This window comes from Maylandia zebra, linkage group LG14 (genome assembly GCF_041146795.1).
Source record: "Maylandia zebra isolate NMK-2024a linkage group LG14, Mzebra_GT3a, whole genome shotgun sequence".
NCBI lineage: Eukaryota > Metazoa > Chordata > Actinopteri > Cichliformes > Cichlidae > Maylandia > Maylandia zebra.
Window position 1 is genome coordinate 23,863,527 of NC_135180.1, and position 22,399 is coordinate 23,885,925.

General features: G+C 43.8%; 1 protein-coding gene across 3 annotated transcripts in view; it reads right to left on the reverse strand.

Annotated features, from left to right (window-relative positions):
* Positions 1–4,127: 4,127 nt before the first annotated feature.
* The window catches only part of cux1b (cut-like homeobox 1b), a 62,162-nt gene continuing 43,890 nt past the window's right edge, over positions 4,128–22,399 (reverse strand). The window contains exons 15-23 of one of the 3 annotated variants that reach the window (XM_004543639.6): positions 20,343–21,161; positions 19,569–19,652; positions 18,995–19,096; positions 18,338–18,885; positions 18,104–18,245; positions 17,122–17,409; positions 16,830–17,018; positions 14,877–15,141; positions 11,994–14,482 (exon numbers count right to left, since the gene is read on the reverse strand). In XM_004543639.6, the coding sequence (XP_004543696.3) occupies positions 13,975–14,482; positions 14,877–15,141; positions 16,830–17,018; positions 17,122–17,409; positions 18,104–18,245; positions 18,338–18,885; positions 18,995–19,096; positions 19,569–19,652; positions 20,343–21,161 (2,945 nt within the window). In that variant the 3' untranslated portion in view covers positions 11,994–13,974. Of the gene's footprint in view, positions 4,957–5,059; positions 5,125–5,219; positions 5,301–5,387; positions 5,445–5,693; positions 5,778–5,914; positions 6,032–6,134; positions 6,248–8,001; positions 8,206–11,993; positions 14,483–14,876; positions 15,142–16,829; positions 17,019–17,121; positions 17,410–18,103; positions 18,246–18,337; positions 18,886–18,994; positions 19,097–19,568; positions 19,653–20,342; positions 21,162–22,399 lie in introns of those variants that run through there. The other 2 variants (XM_012917144.4, XM_004543640.6) reach the window with 2 other exon arrangements.

The window sequence follows — 22,399 nt, forward strand, 5'->3', positions numbered from 1 at the left end:
ATGCAGACAGGCTAAAGACGGAAAAGAGGAATGGGACCGAGAGATTTCCGAAGGGGATTACGAGAGGTTGAAATAAAATGAATGAGACCTCCCCGGCACACATATAGGCACCAAACTCCTTTAGCAACAAAGACACACACACACTCCCACACACTCTTTGTATCCATGCAACAGTCCTCTGCAGCAGCTTATGGTCTGAGCTACTTAGTGACACAAAGGAGAAAAATCCTGAATGGTGTGTTAGTTCAATGAAAGCTCTGAATGAGATTTTCACAGCCGCAGAGAAATGAATGAAGATGATGCCTCTGAATGGGAGCGATGTCTGGGGAAGAAAAAATAAAAAGGTCTTACCTGCCAAGCTGAAGCAGGATTCATGGGCACTGAGCTGCAGCCTGCAGGCTCCACTGAAAACTCTTCATTCATTTAGGACACAATGTCAAGGAATTTAAGCCCGTAAGGCCCCAAAACCTGGAGGAGTTGCAGAGTCAGTTTGAGCACGCGTGAGGAGCTGATGTTTAAATGTGTGCGTTTAACTTAGAAACCGACTAAAATGTGAGAACAAAGTGAATGTTGTTAGATTCAGGTGTTCACTTTTTTACATAACAGTTTAACTATTTAGTTGAATTACATGGATTATAGTCTCCAGTCTGTGAAAAAGAAAGTACACGCCCCTCAGTCACTAGCTTGCAGGACCACCGTTAGCAGCAATGACTTGAAGTAATTGTTTCCTGTGGGATTTTATCAGAAATTCTGGCACATTCTTCTTTACAGCATTGCTTTAGTCCATTGAGCTTTGCAGGCATTTATTTACACACAGCTCTCTTAAGGTCTCAACATGGCATTTCATTCAGGTTGAGGTCTGGACTTTGGCCGTTCCACTGTGTGCACAGCGTGCGTGGGATCATTGTCTTGTTGTGCGACTCCTTTACGGTCCAAGCTTTAGCTGCTGGACAGTTAAAATACACAAGAGTTCATTGTCAGACTCAGGTGTTGTGCCAGCAAAACAAGCCCATCTCATCACCCCTCCACCACCGTGCGTGACAGCTGGTATGAGGTGTTTGTGCATATCAGCACAAAAGCAACTAATAGCATATCTACTTTGATCTTTTTAGTCCAAATGACTTTGTTCCAGATCTTTTTTGTTTTGTTCAGATTAAAATCTGTAAACCTAAGCCATGGTGCATGTTCTTTCTGAGAGGAGAATCTCTTCGTCACCCCCCCCAAACAAGTTATACTTGGTTCAGTCTTTTTATAAATGCAATGTATTTAGCATTAACATTTAACATGCTACTTGAGGCCAGTGGAGTCTGAGATGTAGCTCTTGGGGTTTTTGTAAATTCCCTGAGGATATATAGTGTTTTTCTACTCTGAGCACTCAAAGTACTTTATACAACTTGCCTTATTCACCCATTCACACCAGCACTTTCTTTCTATGTTTAATTCATTCATGTGTAATATCTTGCCTGAGGATATTTGGCATGCAGTCTGGAGCAGCCAGGGATCGAACCGCGAACCTTCCAATTAGCGGATGATGTTGTAGTCTAAATCTTACTCAAAAACAGGTAATACAGTGTTTTTGTTTGAGTTGTGGGTCGGCTAATGAGAAAAATTATGGGTTGTATTTTTATTGTAGCTGCTTTTCAGTTGTTCTGTTATTCACTACAGCAGGTAGCGTCACGTGTTTGATTTGGCAGATTTTTGCGTCAGATGCTTTTCCTGATGCAACCCCAAAGGGGATTTGTGTCTCCTTTGGGGATCTTTTGCTTGTTCGGTGAATGTGTAAACACCTACATTATGGAGCCAAATAAAAATCCCATTAAAAGAATTTATATCTAAGATCTAAAGCTGTCACTTTGATCTTCACATATTGGAAGCATGAAACTTTAATATAGTAATCCAAAAAAATTTCCCCACTAATTAAAAAAAGAAAGAAAACATGTCAACATCAGATCCATGTCGTGCCATTAAAGACACAAGTGGAGATGTTGGGAACACTGTTTCATTAACAGGAAACAGAAATCAGGGAAGCTGCAGGCAGACAAAAGCAAGGCTACAGTCAGAAGAGTCAGCTAAATAATTCATATTGATAAAAAGAACATAACTTTACTGCCCTCTGCTGAACACAGGATGGAAAGCAAAAGGATTAGATGATCCGCTGTCCTCTTCTTTCATGTGCACTTTCGAACAGCCTCAAAACAAGCATGGCAAGGCGAAAAATAAATAAATAAATGAAATGCTGAGGCATCAGTGCGCTGTCATTAATGAGAGGACCCGTCCAAGTGAGGCGGCCTGTCCACTGCAATAAAAATAACATTGGGCCATTAGGCTTACTTAAGACCTTTGTAATTCCACAGATGGAGGATGTTAATATTTATGCTGCTGACGATGGGCAGCTGGAGACGCTGAGATGAGAGATGTAGGAGAAAGTGTGGTGGGGACGCGTGAGAGGAGAGGCGATGTGAAAAAAGATTGAGGTCAAAGGTGAATGGCGGTCTGGGGGGCAGAATGAAGCCGTAATTGTGCCGAGATAGCCCTGGAGCCTGCTCTGATTGATAAGCAAAATGGGGCTTAAGATAGAGGCCGGAATGGTGGAGGAGGAAGTGCACGTCTGAGTCTGCCAGCCTTGTTTGTCTTTAATGGCAGTGAGCTGTGGTGCTCTTTAAGAATTGCCTCTCATGAATAATGCAGGTTAATTCAGTCATGCTAAGATGTAGGCAGACTTCAGAGGGACCGCTGAGGGTCGAATCACTGATCTGTGAATTCATTCCCCGTCTTTATTTAGACGGTTACTCTTTTTTTTTCCTTCGTCATGGTGCAGCTGTTACACAAACCCAACAACGCTCTTTTTTTTAACGTTCATTAACTCATTAAAAAGATCCCTATAATGTTACTGATGTGCTCTTTTTTCGGTAGCACGTTATACTGCTGCCCACCACTGAGAGTGTAATTACCTTGGAATTACAACTCGGGGTTCAGTATGTTGCTCAGGGATAATTTGGGCATTCAGACTGGAGCAGCCAGGAATCGAAACACCAACCTTCAGATTAGTTGATGCGCTACAGCCGCCCCAACGTGGTAGGTAGGTGAATATAGTTACATGTAAGATACGGTCTTAGTCCTTTTAATACTAAGGAAATGATCAGTGTCAGGCCTAAGCTTGTTCATTTCTGCTTTAGAATACATTTACTTATCTTTACACTCAGAAAAAAATCCTAAGAGAGATCTGGACACTGATGTTTTTGGCAGTGGAACAATTTTCTGCATCATCATCATCATCTATTTATTTATATAGCACTTTAAAAACACACCTGGTAGACCAAAGTGCTGTACAATACTAATAACTGCTGTTATTTGATTCTCTTCTGGGTTGTGTCCAGCTACAGTAGACACAATGCATTTGGCACTGGAGCAAAAATAAACTTATAGTCCTATCTAGTGCAACAGATAGTGAGAGAACATTGACACATTAGAGAAAGTACAGCCTGCTCAGGAAGTTCATCCTGTCTCGGCAGCTGCAGATACAGATACGAGTCTACGCAGCGCCGACTGAGCACATCCATCACGCTCTGGTCAGGTTCAAACTCCAAAGAGGACAGAGACAGACAGCTGACAGGCAAGTCTGCAGGAAAGCGTCCACCTGCCCACTGTTGACTTGAGTTTGAAGGCACTACCTGCTCCAATGTCTCCCTTTTATATAGCACTACAGGTCTACGCTACAACACAGCCAACAGTTTTTACCCCTCTTGCCATCACCCAGACAAAGTAGCAGAAATTACAAAAACTATTACTTCTAAGGAAGGAAACCACCATACAAGTCAGTATTACACAGCACATAAGCAGACTTAAGCTTGATTTTGAGTTCTGTGTAAAATCTAGGTCCGAACTTGCTACGTAACCAGAGAGCAATTAGCCAAAGGTTTCTTCCTGTCAAAAGGCACTTTTTCCTTCCCACTGTCCTACTTCTCCTTTCTCTGGATTATTATAGAGTCTTTACCCTACAACATAAAGCAGGCAACTGTTAATGTGATTTAAGGTTATATAAATAAAACTGAATGGATTTGTATGTATATTATCTTCAGCTATCTCACACACCACAAGATGAAGATAAAATGAGACTACAAAAGAAATTGCTGTATAGTCTTTATTGTAATAGATGTGCAATGACAGAAAGGGAGAAGAAAGCAGGTAAACACGCACAATGACGTTGAGTATTAGGATCACAGACTCAGTAACCTTTAGTCTATTACTGCATCACTCAGCCGAGAAGAAAACGGTCTCCTAATAACAAACAACAGTAACAAACCATTAAAACTAGTACCTACCAATCACTTATTACTCCCATTAATTATTTGAAATAGAGCAAAAAGGAATGAAAAAATCTTAACTACTGTATGTGTTGTTCCACCACCAGGATCTGCTCAAAAATCCTTCTATATAACTTCAAGCTGTGCTTTTACCCACCAATCAAACTTAATGTTAATGTCTTAATGTTAACCCCACCAACCTAAACTTACATCTTCAGTTCCAGTTAAACACACCGCACAAACAAAAAAAAGAATAAGGAGTATCGTGGTCCCTTCAGTCCAGAAAGATAAAGAAGAACTTCATTAAACCTGCTTTAAATAGCACATGTCTCATATATACTGTTAATGATTGACTTTCAGTATTGTATTATCTAATAAACGTCAGATTATGGTTTTGTATATCACCTGCAACTTACCAATCATCAAGTAATCAAGCAACCCTTTAATTTACAGTTCACAGCCCTAAACTGCCCCCTAGTGGTGAAATTAGCTACTGCAGGAAGAATAAAGGAGCTTTAATAAAGGTAAACTTCTCTAAGGAACATGCATGCTGCTCAGTGTTGATGTCACCGATGCCATGTCATGATGTCACCGTGGGTCGGCTTAAAGGTTTGGGTCGTTCTCATGGAAACGGTGGATGTGGTCAGCGTACCTGAGACAAACAGCGAAGCACTCGTAAGGGTCAAATAAAACATCGCATTTATCTGCTGTATTATGTGACGAGCTTCTGAGTCAGCTGCAGGAGGCACACTCACTTTTTCGCACAGAAAGCTGAGCAGTCTCTGCCAATGCTCTCGCTCCAAGCGGTCTTATACAGCACCTGAAAATAATCACAGGTGACAGGTGAGTCCTGTTCCTCTGAAGCTGCAGATGTACCTACCGGAGGAGGCCACGCGGTACTGAAAGCAAACCTACCAAGAAGACCAAACAGTGCAGGAACAGAGTGTAGAAGAAAGCAATGGTCCTGGCCATCTTGTTGGAGAGAATCACACGTCCCTGAGAGACGCAAACAACCGGAGAGTGAGATGAGAAGTTCACACGGACACACAGAAGACGCGTCTGATGTTTGATTCAGATTCTTACCAGGCCCAGAGTTGCTTTATCCCAGGGGCTGAGGCTGAGGTATCGGCGCTGACGCTCCTGAAAACACACCGCACAGAACTATGACGACATCTCCCGGCAGCACGTGTGAATATAAAATCTAGAGTTGATTTATTTTATGATAAAACAACTGTTTGTGGAATATTAATCCATGTTCTTCTTCACCTGTTTAGACATCACTCTGCATTTAGTCATTATTTATTATCACTATCTCATAAAACAAAGAAACTCCTCTAAGAAATGACAGCGTTTAACATTTTTATTTGATCTCAAGTGTGTGACTTTCACCCTCTTGCTGAAGGAAGCAAACGGATCCAGTCTTTCCTCGTACTGGGAGGAGTAACGCATCACGGTGTCGTCGCTGCCTCCAGCCTGCAGCAGGGAGGAAACACAAGAGGGAGGGGAGACCGATCCAAATTAAGCATTCATCAGCCACTGAAACACCCAAACTGGGTTTATTTTGTGCCAGCAAACCAAACTGGACATCAGAAAGAATCTCTCAGACATACTCTGCCTGGGTAGCTCTGCAGAAATTTGATTTTCTCATAGAGTTTGATGTTGTCCGCTCTAAGGCTGTCCAGTTCATTCTGCAGGGCCTGCATGGTCTGCTGCATGGAGCGACTCTCCTACAGGCATCAGAGGGAACAAAGGGAAGAGGAATTAGCCCTCCAGCGAAAGAGACACATGAATATACGTGTGTGTGCGCGTGCATATGTGTGTGTGACTCACAGCTTCCAGCTCCTGGTTGCGAGAGCGGAACCTCTCCCTTTGGCTGGAGATGATGGAGAGCAGCGAGTCCATCTGGCCCTGAGGAAGCTCAGGCTGGGCGCTCACACCTGAACCTGCAGATAAAGCAGCACTTACATGCCGGGAATCTTTTCCTCTATTTGCATGGCTAACGTTTCAGATCAGACAGAGGCGAGCGAGGTTTATTTGATTATTAAGATAGACAGCGCTCAACTCACCAGACCCTCAGGTTTTAACTGACACACGAAAGAAAAGCACTCGAACGCCTCTAATCAGGTGAGAATCCAAAAAACAGACAAACCCCCTGCGGAGCATCCTTCAGCACATTTATCTGACTTCAATTAGAGAAGCTGTGCTAAAGACAAACTTCAGTATCAAAGCTGGGTGAATAATTCGGTTTACGAGGCGTGCCAGCGGTAGGCTTAGAAGGGAAAAACATTAAACTAATAATTTGTCATTTTTTGACACGTAGAATAGAAATTTAAGGCAACAGATGAGCCAGTGCCAACAGGCATGTGAATGCAGATTTACCATCAGTGATCTGTAACGACTCTTTTCTTAATTTGGAGTCTTCTTCCCTTTTTCTCCGCTCTGCTCATGGCTTTGAAATGTGATAATTGACTCCAATAACACTGAACATTGAATATTATCTCTCCATCCTTTGCTTTATCTGTGCGTTAATGAAAGCAGAGGTAACATTAGCATTAAAATGTGTTTGAAAAATAAATGTAAGGTGTCATAAAAAGGCGAAAGTGCCTGCTGGCTGCGAAATATGCAAACAGGAAACATTAAGTGTTGTTGTTTTTTTTCTCGGGTGGCTGTAATTTTTATGCACTTCCACATCTCGTCTACCGTGAGCTGCGTTTTCAGGCAGAAAGCTGTTGAGAGGCGGCTCATTCACACGCATGAAAAATGTGCGCAGCTTTCTATTTGACTTTTAAGGACTCAACTATACATTTATGTGACGTTGTGAAATATAAGTGTTTTGTAGCGTGCATGTCAGCCGCCTTCTACTACAGCTTATTACAGTTTTATTACACAGGTGTTGTGAGGATTATGAAAAGGTCCTTGGCTGCAAATAACCCTGGAAATATACAAATTACATTATTAGACCACCATCCACTGTAAGGTTTATGCCACTGCTGCCTTATATTAACTGTACTGTAATGACCAAAATCTTGTTTTATGTTTCATGGTTTTTTATGGTTAATCAAAATAATATATTTAATGCTAAAACAGGTTTTTTTTCCTCCATAAATTTAATTTTATTTCCAATCATTTCAATTTTCAAATTAGTTTTACAAAAAAGATGAAAAAACAAACAAACAAACAGTAAACCACATATTATCATTATTATTATCATAATTTAACTTAGATGCAGTCATTTATTTGCTTATTTCTCAGAAAAGTCCTATTTGGGTATAAAACCATGAATTCAGTCTGTTGTTTGCCAAATAAGTCATCTCATTTTTAGTTTCTGACCATTTCTACAATCTCTATATTTATTGGGGGTTTTAATGGTCTAATAAATGTGGTTTTTTGATTTTATGGTAAATGGTAAAGTTGTTTCACAGCGACTCTTTATTTTGAGCATTTCTGCACAAAACATTTGCAATATTTTTTTTATTGCAAATTAATATTTTTTTTTAGTTTTTTAAATCCTTTGTCCTTTCCAACGATTTCTAAACAGTTTGATATTGTCACCACTTTGATCATAAATTAAACTGCGGGGCCACTTTATGGCTAAAGGTGGCGTTTCGTTTTGGGATGACATGTGAGGAATCCAAATAACAAACAAACACATCATGATCAAACATCATCAACTTTCCATTTCATCCCGGCGACCTACCGATAAAGGTCGCAGAGGCCTCTTTGATCGGCTCGGGGATGTTGCCCATGTTGCTGACCTCTGACCCGTCTGCATCGGGGCGCGGCAGGGAGGACATGGCTTGGACGGTGCTCAGGTCGTGCTCCAGCTTCAGGATCAGCTCCTTCTGCTCGGCGCTGGTACGCACCGCGGCTGCAAACTCCACCTGCAGCTCAGAGTAACGTCCTGAAGACAGACAACAACTTTAAGACCATCTCTGATTCAAAAAACTTCCCAACTGTAGACTTTAAAAAAACAATTTATAATAAAACATAACCCAACATAACTCACCTGTAGCTGCTGATAAAAGGCAGAAGCAGTCCAAAACATCTGTGAAAGCCCTTTTCTTTGTTTCTAACAAGCTCAACTGATCTCTTTCTCTGAGAATACTTCTTTTACAGAGTGAACGCGGAACAGAAAAACAGCCACAGCACACTTTTAGTATTTGTATAAAAGAGATTTACTTCAATTATCACACCTAGGGTGCATGTGAATAATAATGATGATGAATCAAATGTCAATCATAACAAATACATTGTGAACATTTCATACAGTGATATTGCTTTTCAATGTTGTAGAAGGGACTGTTTTACAGTGCTGAGAACAAACAACATGATACGTTTAGTAAATAGAAAGATAAAGAAACAATGATACATGAGGAAAAACAAACCAAAGGGAGGGAGACCGTGAAGGAGTTAAAAAGCATCTCAGGAGTGACGGAAGTGTGGAGAGGGACGGGGAAGGAGAGAGGGGGGAGGAAACGACTTTCAAAAAACATCTTGACCATCCCTTTACAGTCATGCATCCTTTTGTACTACAACACACACGTACGCGCACGCACACACTCATTAAAAAAATAAGCATTGGGAGAAAGTGATGAGAATTATTACTTTCACGTTGTTGATGACATGTTGGGGGGAGGGTAAAAAAAAATCGAAGAAAAAAAAAAGAACAATACTCTGAACTTGCTAAAGCCTCAACAAGCATCTTAAAGCTTTCCAAAAGGGGAGGGAAGAGGTTAGGGTGGGGGTAGATGGGGAGGAGGTTGGGGGTGGGTGGGTGAAGATCTCCCCAGGTCATTTTGGTTGTCAGACTACACTGTGGTTTAAGCTATGGGTGAACTGAAGCGACGACACTAGCAATGTACAGGGGTAAAAAAAAAAAAATGCAACATTTTAAAAAGTCAGCGACCTTTTTCCAACAGAAGAGGATAACTAACGTCACTATTTGGCTTTTTGCTTCCTCTTTTTTTTTTTTTTTTTTTGTTTGTTTAAATCTTAAGTCTTGTACTGAATGAAATGTTTTTTATCCCGGAGCCGATCTCCGAGGCTTAAGCGTGAAAGACGACGGGGAAATGATTTTAAGACTTAAAACAATAACAAAAGCCATGTGAGTAAAGTTAAAAGGGGGTTAAGGGAGGGGGGGAGGGTTTAAAACATGAGTGTATTGTGCTGTATTATGTGTGTATGTATTACTGAGTGTGCTATGCATACAGCACCGCTGATTCAGAAAGTGTTTCCTTACAAAAACCCACTTCATAAGATATATTTTAAAAGTATTACAAAAAACATCTGAGGTCTCTCTCTCTCTTATTTTTTTTTCTTCTTTTTTTCTCCTGAATATGGTGACCAGTGCTGCTGTTCGGGCTTCCATTACAACTAAAAACATGTCAAATGAACAACCACTACTTCAACAGATCATACAGTAAAGCTTTACGACTTCAGAAAACATGATATGATATACAGCATCTGTTACACCTTTACAATGTTATTCAACAGTGTATAGAATCATCTGATTTAAATTTGTAGAAAAATATCTGTGGATCATGGAAAAGTCCTGAATCGTCCCTTCTCTCCTCCTGCCTTCAAAACAAAAGCATACCGTGACAATAGTGAATTAATAGCTACTCCATCGACCGTATTTACACGTCTCTCTCTTTTTTTTCCTCCAAATAACCATCAGAATTGGCACGTGTCATTATCAATACCTGTAGTGCCGTTTATCAATGTCACAGCAAACCTGACACAAACAGAAAAATACAAAAAATGCCCTATGAATAAATTCAGTGTTATTACAGTGTATGCCATTTCTGCATGCTTCCTCCTTCATTCAATGCTCTGGCCTTTTTCGCTGCTAGTCAGTTTATATACAACGTAAGTAATGCATTGTGGGAAAAAAATAAACAAACAAACAAACAAATTAGTTTGTAAATAAAACCCTCTCCGGAGAGCTGATGGAAGTCGAGTTTAAAGTACCGTGAGAAACAAATTTCAGGTCAGGACGCGAGATGCATCGCGAACGAATCGGGGGGAATCCTCTACATCTAATGACATCACTAGTTTGGTGCCCTGCTTGGCAGTTAAAGGCACAAATCTGATGATCTCACACGGTTCGGGTGAGCGGATGGATCAGGCTATTACAAAAAAAAAAGAAAATAATTACTGATGGGTTAAGTGCTCATACTTTACAGTAGCTATTCATCACCATAAAACAAACACACTGTGGCTGTCCAGTCCAAGCGGTCCCAACAGAAGGCAGTATCACTATTCAGCGCGCAGCAGGGGACAGATGTCTCACATCAGTCGACGGCAGGGAGAGCCGACGTTTGGGCGATTATTTTTTAACAACTAACAGACGCTTTGGAAAGTCCGATTTAAACTTTTGACGGGCTGCCGCCTTATCTCGAGTATACGCTGAGGGGAAAGTGGGAGGCTATAAAAAAAACGTTGGGATTTGTGAATAGAAAACAACACGTTTGATACTCATGATATCTACACCTGCACAGGACGACGGCCCGCCTGTCACACAGTCATCTGTAGTTTGAAATAAGGGTTGGCTGGACAGAAACTCAGTTTAATCACATAGAAAACATGGGTACAGCTATCTTATGATTCTTTTTTGTTGTTGTTTTTAGTGTTACAATGTGGATAAGCATCTGTGCTTGGTTTACAACCACTTTTTTTTTTTTTTCTTTTTTTTTTAAAGGCATACACTTCCCAGGATCCCGGGATTGTACTCTTGTTGTAGTGTTTACAGACCCTGTCCTGGTAAGTCTTACAAAGATCCTAATAAGTGCTTCGTTACTAACTGCAATAGAAATTCTGCATAATCATAGGCTGGCTATCTCTGCTCGATCTGGCGTAGCACACCTGCTAGCTGGTACACTTCTCTAATCTCAATTTGGCAGATATGACCTCTTTCAAGTTAACATGCGTTCGTATGTTTAGGTAATTTCACTTGACCTATTTGACAAAGTGTATAATTTGGACCAGTTAATTAAGTTAATGTGATTAATGAGTGGGCAAGGTCTACATCTAAAGAAAGCTGCGTGCCCTGCCGAGCAGTAGTGTTGGGCTTGCCCAGGAAAAGAAAAAAAAGGAAGGACAAAAAAAACAAACAAACAAACAAATATTATTGGAGGATAGAAAACAGGAAAACAGATATGCTATCATATATTCACTGATCTTGATATGTCCTTTGATTCTCTAGCTAGCAGTTTCTTTTTGTGTGTGTGTGTGAGCATAACAGTTGTGGTAAGAGCTTTTTATGCTTACGGGAGCATGAACTGTAGCAAAACACATCTTTCAAAAGCTATTGAAATGACACTAAACTTTAGGATTCATGAATATACAAACAAATGAGAACTAGTACATCTTTGTAAATATTAACCAATACTGCCGGCAGTCTATACGTCTAATAAAAATGTTACTTGCCCTCAGGAACAGTATAATCCCTTAAAAAATAGACAACTCAAATGATAAGACATTAAATGAAAAATACAGCACCTATAAATAAGCGGAATAAAAACCAAACTATAAATGCAAAATAGCAATAAAACCAAGCTACAGTAAATCATAGTATTACACTACTTTGTGAGAAGATTAATGTAATGGTAACGCATCAAACAGCTTAAAGAAGGGTGTCAGTTGTGCACTAGTAGTGTGTGCAAGATACGAAATATGACCCCACTCATCGGAAACACTGAACACTCGAGTCTCACGCACGCTTTGTGCACACGCATGTATTGACGACAGGCGTGCGTGCACATGCATCCACGCAAACTCTCACGCACGCACACAAACACACAAACAAAGGGGAGGCAGTGGGCTGACAGGCACTGAGGGCTTGTGTGGGACAGGGAGGAGGTGATATGCCTTATAATTTGTAGTGTATACAGTAGAATTCAATGCAAAAAAGACTTACATCCCTGGATACAGGAGAGACTGGAGGAGAGTGGTAACTACTCACACCAGGGTTGGGGCGAATTCACCAGCAGAAGTTTCTGCACGCTGCAATTCATTTGCTTAAAAAAAAAAAAAAAAAAAAAAAATACCCATTTTCCATCAAGAATTTCATTATTGACAAATCGATCGATCGATCGGTCCAATTCTGAGTGAACTGACCTCAACCCTGACTTACATGCAGGCAAATAACAAATGCACACAGACACACACGTACACACACTCTTCCTGATTTGGCCTATAAAAAGATGTGTGTTTGTGAACAGAGAAAATTTTGTCGGTGGTGCGGACATACACGCACACACGCGCACACACACACAAACACACCCACCCAGCAGGTCCAGTGCTGGGCAAAGTTGTGACGTGCACAACCAAAAACAACGAGAGACACGTATAGTATCACCATGTCAGACAGCTACAGTACTACGTGAATTCATTGTATGTCAACAATGCAACATTATTCCATTCTAAGGTTGTTGTTTCTTTCTTTCTTTTTTTAAACAGTAACTTGTTATTCTTGTCTTTTCTGTTCTTATTTTGTACTAATTAAAAATGTTTCCTAAAATTCCCTATTTTTGTACTCTTTAGAGTCAATAGACTGTGCAATCTCTTATTGGCAACCAAATTGCAATATTTAAAAACAAAACAAAGAAAAAACAGATCATCCTTCATCCTAAAAAGAAGGGTTTAAGGAGGCAAAAAGAGGGGTCCTTCTTTCCTTCCTTCCTCTTCAGATGAGTGTGTGTATTTTGTGAGGAATTACACATCCTTCTGGCCATCACATGGCTGTCAGCAGGATAGGATATGGGACACAACAGGTCAAAGTTCATCGTTCTTACACCAGTAACCATGGCAGCTCAGCCAGCAGGCCTTCAACTACCCTCTTAAGAGTGTAGGAGTGAGATTAAAAAAATGAAAACATGCTGCCATTGAGAAGAGAATACACATACACACCATTTCTTTTTTTTCCTCTTTTTTCTGGGTGTGTATACACTCTCGCACACACACACACAGGTGCACACTGACACAACCCCTAACATACAAACACACGCACACACACGCAGTGAGTGAAAAAGGCAAAGGGTTTGTAACAGTCACTCTACAGTGTGAAAAATGAGGCATCTCACTGAGTGAGGGGAGGTTTGTGGACACTTGGGAGGTGAGAAGAAGAGCGGAAAAAAATCTCCTTTAAGAAAGTGAGAGTTCTTGTAAGAGAGTTCCTGTCTCTATCTATCATCTATCAGTGTCTATCACTGTGACAGCTGCTGTGTCAGGCCTTGCCTGTGTTACTGAGTCCAGGTTTCAACCCCAGCTGTGGGTCAGACCCCAGCTCAGGACTAACCAGTCTGGTGCACCAGTGGCTGGTGATAGGGGGAGGTACAGCAGGGCCAGAGGCCAGCAGGACGGCTAAGTGCTTTTCTCAGTACAAAAACAAAACGCAGTTTTTAAAAACAAAAACAAACAAAAAAAACCAGGAGAAACAATTAAGTTCTCTTATTTTGTTCTTCTACGTATTCAGTAAATCTTCTTTTTAAGGGTTTTGCCAACCACTCTTTGTTTCTTTCCTCTTTTTGGAAAGCTTCTACGTAATAAAAATGGCTGCTGAGCTTGACTTTGGCTGTGTCCACTCTCCAACTGGAACAGAGCAGGAGGGGTCCAAGGTTAGAGGTCGTGAGGTTATGAGACGAGAAGGATGAAGGATGATCAGGGGGAGCTAGAACTCCCACTCTGAGGGATCCTCTTTGCTGGCAGCCTTCTCCAGCCTGTGGATGATGTTATTGAGATTGGCTGCTTTCTTCTTGCGCAGATTGTTGTCCCTGGGGTTCCTGGCAGGGCCAGAGGCTGGGATGTTAGTACTAGAGGCAGAGCTACTGGAGGATGCCTCTGTGAGGCTGAAAAGCCCCAGTCCACCCTGTCCACCGCTGGAGCCCGGCCCGGCCAAGCCTGTGGCGGTGCAGTCTAACTGGGCAGGGGAATTATTAGAGCCCCCTGCCTCAGACTCAGCCTCCATGTCGTGGTCTTTGCATGCTCCTCTGTGATCCTCCAAGCCAATGCCCAGAGATTGGCGTGTCTCCACTGTGCCCTCAGATTCCGTCCCATCGCAGCTGTCCCCTTCTCCTGATTTGGACCCACGGAGGGAAGGCGATCCCGCTTCGCTGCCAGGCCCTACCCCTCCAGCTGCCTGGATCTCCTCTATGAAGAGCTCTCGCCGAATACGTGACCTAAGAGGGAAACAGGAGTTCAGTCACGCTAATTAAATCCTGAAATTCAATTTGTGGAATACAATACACTCTACTAATGTCAAAATATTTTCGATGAACAGGGAACAGCTTACGCATTTGGACTAACAGTGCAACAAAAACACAATGTGATCTGGCAGAGTCGTACACAAAGATTTAGACAATTCATTTATCCGCAGATAAAGTCAAGACGAACCCACTAATGTATTTCAATAAAACAAGGAATTTGAACAGAGGTACTATTCACAAAGACATGAGATCCTTATCGTGTTAACTTCAGGTAAACTATATTTAATCCATCAGAGAGCAGCTAATAAATGCAGAACAACAGAAAGAATTTAGCAGGAGTCCATCTTTTTTTCTCCTAAATGCTGACCTGTAGTTATGGAACCAGTTGATAACAGTACTGGTCTTTAGGTTGAGCTGGGAGGCCAGCTCCTCAATGGTTTTGGGGGAGGGGTAGGGCTTCTGCTGATAAGCCTTTTTCAGAGCCTCCTTCTCCTCAGGGCCCAGCACCACCCTGGGCTTCTTCAGCTGCTGCTGCCCTGGGCTCTGGGAGCCCTGCATGTACTCTGACCCCACCAAGCCTCCGTCCACAGAATGGCCATCACTCAAGGAGCTCAGCCGCCTCTTCATGTATGCTGGATGGGAAAGAGGGAGAAATGGGTCATCCAGTGAATACATTAATAAATCTACAAATGAATGGGGAGTTTCAATGATAAAGCTGGCAACACCAGTAAAAACCACAGATGCAAACTACAGTGCATAACAGAGACATTTCAATACAAGTGAAGGATTACATTTAAAAATGCATAAATAGCTGTACCACATGACATTTAAGCAGTTATATAAAATGTGCTGCATTAACATATAAAGACAGCAGAGCAGCAGAGAGGTGGGACTTCAGCTGGAACATAAACAGGTAAAAGATTTGTCAGCAAGGTTTGCCATTCAATAAGAAAACACTGATTGCCTTTGAATTTCCGCTGTTAATGTGTAATCGTGTTTCCATCAAAAGCCCTGAGGCAGGAGATGGAGTCTCTCTTCTCGGCAATAACCCCTATTACTGAGCTCTGAATCAGCTGCAGTTGAGCCAAGCTCAATGCAGATTAGCAAGATGATGACAAAGACTTGGAGTAATTTTCATACAACGTAACAGGTCTGACAACTAATGCCGCCAGCCTCCCAATCAGCCACTAGGTGGTGCTCTCGTCTTTCTCACCAGTTGTAACAATGAATGCATCTCTTCCATTTTACAGCAAACAAGCAGCACCGTTCACTCGGGGCGCCAGCAACTGAAAATGAACAGCTCATGGCAGCTTCGTATGAGGTTGACATTTTCCCAACCCCAATACATGCTGCCAGATACATTAGTGTTGCAGGGAAAAGCCCCTCAGAGCAAGGTTAGAGCGCTCTCAAACTTGTGCGCCGCCTCGCAGGCTTGCACCACAAGGGTGAGAGGTCAAATGTGGTAACTTTGGACTAGGTCCATGTCTTTCCTCTGGGCTCTGCTGGTAGCCAGAACTATTGCCCATTGCTATTTGGATGCATTACTCTTGGTCAATAATCTAACATGAAGCTGAATGTAGTGCAACCCCACCAGTCCAACCCCCCGACCACACAGGCGTTAGGTCAGTTGTGTTTTTCGCCCTTGTGCGTAGTTTGTGATATCAGCAGGGTAAGCTGATCCTGGACGGCTGTGCCCACTGGCAGGTTCAAATATCCATACCCTGTTTGCTTCAAGTGGGCAGTGCGGGGTCACTGTGAGGCAGCGAGGGAGGAGGGGGAGGGTTATGAAGCAGGCCTATTGGGGGTTTTTGATTCCTAAACGTATCCTCCTGACAGAAAAGAGTGCAGGATGATGGAGTGATGGAGCGGGCAATGGGCTAATAAATGATAAAAATACGAGCTTATAGACACTGATGATTATTATGTTGATGACGATGATGAAGAGTAGTGCTGATGACTGTGAGTAAGCAGGCCCCCGGCAGTCGCCTAGCTGTCACATTGAATACAGTACGTGATGTCTGCAGTCCTGATTGGTACTGACATCACACCAAGATGACTGTGATCTGCACAACATGCTCTGCTGTCCTGCACAAAGGATATTGTGTGCAGATGTGCATGTGTAATTCAAAGGCTGCTGCTTGTGTGTGGTTTTTTTGCTTTGTTTTTTTGTGAGCATATTTCTCAAATAAATGCATGCTTAAGCACAAAACATGAAAGGTTTTCTGAGCCTTTCGATTATTATTTCTGACAGCATGCTGTGCTGTATATAGAGTATGCATCTATTTCTACTCATTGAGCTTTTTGTTACACACACACACACCTTTCTTCTCCAGGCGTTTCATGTCCATAAGTTTCTCCACGCTGTGTGGGTCCTGGAGCCAGAGCTGCATGCGGACAAAGGGCTCCCTGCCCTTCAGGCTCAGCTTGTGCCAGGGTTTAGGCCTGGCCAGCAGGTCTGAGACAGAACCCTGAGTCAGACCCAGGATAGTCTCCCCAAACAGACGCTGACCTGGTTTGGAGAAAGAAAATGGAACCAGTTAAACTACACAGAAAAGTACAACACCACAATTGAGCATAAGAGCAAAAAACAAACAAAAAAAAAAAGGTCTTACCCAGGTTATTATCGGTTAGCACCTCCTTAACCTTCTTGGTGATGGCATAGGTATCAAGCTCAGGAGACATTGCAACCATCTCCTGGATGCTCAGACCCGAGTGACCTGGTAGAGGCAGCGGGGTGCCCGGCTGAGACTCCCCACCTGAAGGATCCTCAGACGGAGGTTTGAGACTGGAGGACTGTGACGCAAGTGGGTCCCCAGTGAGACCATTGACAGATTCTTCAGCTGAACTGAGGGGGGACTCTGGAGCGGGGCTGCAGCTTGCTGATGTCTTGGGAGTACCCTCTGCTCGAGCACGACACAGAATGAGAAAGTTTGCACAGGTTAGGCGACGTGTAACTATGCGAGGCGACACTAGTTTCATCTCCTCTCCCTGCTGGGTTCAGGAGGGACTTCAGTCAAATTACATCGACTAATTTAACTCCTGTTGAACAAACAGCAAAGGTGCTTAAGTTTTCAGTTTGAAGCCTTTTTGGCTTCCTCCTCCTATTCCTTCATCTCCCTGTCTCTGTCTGTGTAGTGCCGCTGTGCAGCTCAGCAGGCTGGAAGAGAGCAGTCATGAGGAGCTGTCAGTGTACATTAGCTGCTGTTTACACCCCCAGAGAGAAAAAGAGACACACACGTGCATGTACGCACACGCACACATGCGCGCAGACACACACATGCAGAGCTGCCATCTGGCGCTGCAACACTAACTTGTCTATGACATGACAAACCAGCAGCTTGCTGGCTGACACTGCCACAGCACTGGGGATGTGGGGGGAGGAGGGGGATAGTGGGAGGAGAAGTGAGCAGGAGGGGGGAGACGGTGGGTGGGATGGAAGCAAGAAGGACGAGGGGGATGAGGAGGAGGGCGGGTGGGGTGAGTGACAGAGTGACAGTAACAACTAGCCACTAGCTCTAATCAGGCTTTCAGAGTAGCGTTCCAGCATAATATATGGTGTGTGTCGGTGTGTGTATTTGCATGTGATTTGTTTACCTTGGTTCTGAGTTTGCTGGATGTGTGCGTTTTGCCCCTGGTCTCCGTTGAGCCAAGGCTGCATGCGGAGGTACGCCTCTCTGCTCCTCTGGTTCAACTTGTTCCACGGTTTGTGTCGAGACAGACTGTCGGTCAGTATACCCTAAACCCCGCGGAGGGAGAAGACTTCAGACGTGCAACCAATGGACAGTCAAAGCAAAGCCATGAAACTCTGGAACTGCCCCTAAACCTCACCTCTTTAGAGTCCTCCTGGTTGTGGTTCTCTTCTCCTATCTGGCTGGACATGGTCCTTCGCGGATCCGTCTGCATGTTGCTCCACCACTGCTCTCTCCAGTAACCTGCTCCTCCGGCACTTCCGGAGCGGGACAGTCCCTCTGAGCCCCGACCCATCCTGAGAGCTCCATCAGCAGACATATCGACCCCCGAAGAGCTGCGGCCCTCTCTCTTCACGCTGGAGCTAAAGTCCAGAATTGGAGACGGGGATGAGGGCGAGGACAAGAGGGAGCTGGGAGGTTTCTTGAGGGAAAGGGCCAGGGGGTTGTAAGGGGGAAGCGGGGCGGTAAGAGATGAGCTCAGGATGTCCCTCTGTGATAGTGACACTGATGACGAAGAGGAAGATGATGCTTTAAGGATGGGCTCCAGTGCGGCCTGTTGGGCTTCCATCTCCCTGCGAGCTTGTTCTAGGATGGAGCGGATGGCTTCGTCTGATCCGCTCCCCCCTCCACTTCCTATTCCACCTCCCCCTTTCAGTCCTGCATAGGACGGCTGAGCATGAGACAAGTCTACAGAGAGGAGAAAAACGGCCTTCATTACAGACACAGCCATCATGGGCACCTTAAATGCCCCGGAGAAGACGGGGGGGAAAAAATTAAATAAATAACTCCAACTTACCAGCTTTCTGCACCTGCAGCTCTCTTTTGGCCTGCTCCAGTATGGACTTGATAGCTTCATCAGAACCTGCCTCTGGGGTGCGCACACGAGCGGTGATGTTACCTGGAAAGAGAGGATGAGGGAATGGGAGGAGACGGAATACCTCGTCAGATTAAAACGCTGGGAATACTAACAGAACAGATAAAGAGGAGACGCTGATGGAAGAATTACACCATAGCACAGCACAAAGAACAACATTCCCACCACTGAGCTTCAAGGCAACTACACTGGAGGGATTGTCATAATTTCTCAGGTCCCTTTAGAGCTTGCACATGCACACGTGCTGCAGGGTTCGTATAGTAAATACTCCCCGCAGAATAACAACTACCAATAAAATCCCTAAATACACATGCTGGCTTTTCCTTTGACGCAAGTCACTGAAACTGTGCGGTTACCTTCAAGGCACATTTATATCTGTATGCCTGCCCGCAATTAATATATGGCGACATAGGCACACACAACACAGAAACATCCCAACACAAACATGCCACACAGACAGAACGTGCTAGAATCTCCGTGTGTGAAGGGGACAGACCTGTGTGTGAAGCTGTATCGGAGAGGGTTCTCCGCTTCGGAGCGTCCTGAAACACTCGGCTAAGCTGGGGCTGGCCTGAGCCCTCTGTTAAAAACAATATACCACACACTATGTTACAGCACTTGTGTGTTTTTTTCCTTTTACAGCTAGACTAAATGGTGCCTTACAATGCTCTGCAAACATAATAAGTGTCTGTTCCTTCCAATGCACATTATATAGTACCATAAATGCATTGATCTTAACCATCTGTGGCCCAAGTAGGATTCCAACTTCTACCTCCAAAAGTTATAATAAAGCCACCACAGAGACGGCCTAGTGGCAGCTATCAAACATGGGAATACCAACATGGACCATCTATGACTCGCTGGCAAATTGTGGTATATTTTTTATGTACCTCTGAGACCAACTTCAATCAGCAATGTCTTGATGCGTTAAGAAAGGCAAGCCCAGGCTAATCGAATCTACCCGTAGTTAACAGTACCCCTGCCTTTCTCCTAGTTCCCACCGATCAATACTATTGATGTGTGAAAGGTTTCTGTATTGACCACGATAGCTAGGAGAGGCTCTTGGGATCAGTGCGTGACTAGGAGCTCATTCAAAAAACACAGGTGGGGCACAGAATGGGAGTTAGGAAAGAGAAAGAAAAATAAAAAAGCTAGTCCATATTGACAAGCTAATCAGTTGCTCTATGCAGGGCTTTACACACATACACACAACATGCAAGACACACACACTCCCCCACGCACAGACAACAATACAGGAACGCAGACTCACCTCTCTGCCGTCCCTGGATGCTGCGCAGAGCGAGGATGTTCTGCTCATCGGCGAGGAACTGCCTCATCTTGTGGAACGGCTCCTTCCCCCTGATGGTTAGCTTGTTCCACGGCTTTGGTCTGGCCAAGATCTCGCTGACTGATCCCTGGGACAGTCCCAGCACATAATGACCAAACACACGCTGACCAATGTTGTGCTTGATCAGCTGCTCTTTCACTTGCCGAGCAATCTCCGCTGTGTCCATGTCCTCCCCGTCCAAAACACTTCCTGTATTAGCATCAGAGTGGCTTGGTGATGGGGAGGGGGCGCTGCCAGCTGTACTGCTCCCGTTAACAGGAGCCATGTCAGGGCTGGCTGGAGGTGGCTGGGGGCTGCTGGCTGCTAGAGGGATGGCAGCAGACCCTGAGCCAGGGGTGGAGGTAGGGATGGAGCTGAGGGTTGGCGTGAAGGGGGTGAACAGTAGAGCCCCACTGGGGATTCCAGAGGACTCCTGCAAGGCTTTTGAGTAGAAGGTCTGGAGCAGCTGCCGCTGAATCAAGGAGTTCAAAGCCATCTTACCACCCACCAGAGGGAAGACGGGGGAGTAGAAGTCCTGTCCAATGCCCGTAGGAGCGAAAGGGAGCGTTTCACTGCTGTTGCTGCTGCTGCTGGTGGTGGTGGTGGTGGCAGTGTTGAGAGGGTCCGTGTGAGTGCGAGACAGGGGGCGCTGTGAGGAGGACGGAAGAGAGGGAGGGGGAGGAGGGGGTGAGGAAGAGGGGTCGCTTGGCGCGGTCTCCTCCTTCGCTGTGGACTCTTCTGTCCCTTTTCGCCCGGCTGACCCTACAAGAAAGGTCAGACACACCATGCATTATGGGGGGAGTCAACAAAAAAGGGGTTCCAAAACGAGAGAGAAAAAATAAAATAACAAACGTTGAAAGTTGTCTTAATCAAGTCTTTTTCAAATTAGTGAACTCTGTTTCCTTTTTTGCCAACCCCCCCAGGCAAGTGCCCATGCATTTGTGATTTCAACCTTTCTTGTAAGCCACAGCCTGGAGGGAAAAAAAAAGGACAAACAAAACAATTGACACTGTGCCACTTAGGCAGATTAGCTTGGCCCAGGGCTCAGTCTCTTTTTCCCTCTCTCTCTGCTGCAGGCAAAGCAGAAGTAACTGGACAGAGCAAGATGATGTCCTTAGATAGCCAATACACCAAGTCCTCTTCCATGCTGCTGCAATGTGTCCTTACACACCGATTTATTCCATTGTAGGTGTAGTAACATTGTTTTTAGTCCAGAAAAATACATCCAGGTGAAAAAAACATAAATAAATAAAAAAAACTTCTGAAATTAGTTTGGCTTAACAGAAAAAAGACGCATGTCACCAAAAGACAGACTGCACAGCTCTGCTGACTCAAAACAAAGGCCCTCGGCTGCTTGTCTCCTAGAGAGTTCTACTGAATACATTTTTCTATTCACCAGAACAAATACAGACAAAAAATATATTTTCTCAGTCTTGTAACTACTAGAACCCATCTTGATAATAATCGCTGGGAGAAATATTATTCTAATGCATAACCATTGAGACTTAACATGATTGAGTAAGACAGTAAGCTCCTCTCACTGTGAATGTTAATCAATTCAAAGCTATTCAGCTATTCATGCCTAAAGCCATGACATTTCAAACCCATAAACACTGTTGCAGAGGGCAAGAGTCCTAATGTCGGGGGCATTGCACGTTGTCCTCGTTCTTGTGTAATGCGGCTCCGTTACCGTTCAGGTTGACCTCCTGCTGGGGTATTTACAAAACACCAAAGATGCCTTTTCCTCCCTTCCATGAAGAGCGGGACTACACCAGCAACATTTCCAAACCATGAGAAAGTTTTGCATGACTTTTGCATTATTTTTTTTTTCGACCAATGAACCTGTACATGTGGGCTGCTGTGGTGCAAATAATTCCGCAAACATTACGAGTTAAGTATTCTCAGAGAAAGACCATCTATATGCACACAAGATTGTATGCACTTCCCTGATGACTTGAACTGCAGCTAAAGCCTCATAATCTCCCTTGACCTTCTCTCTT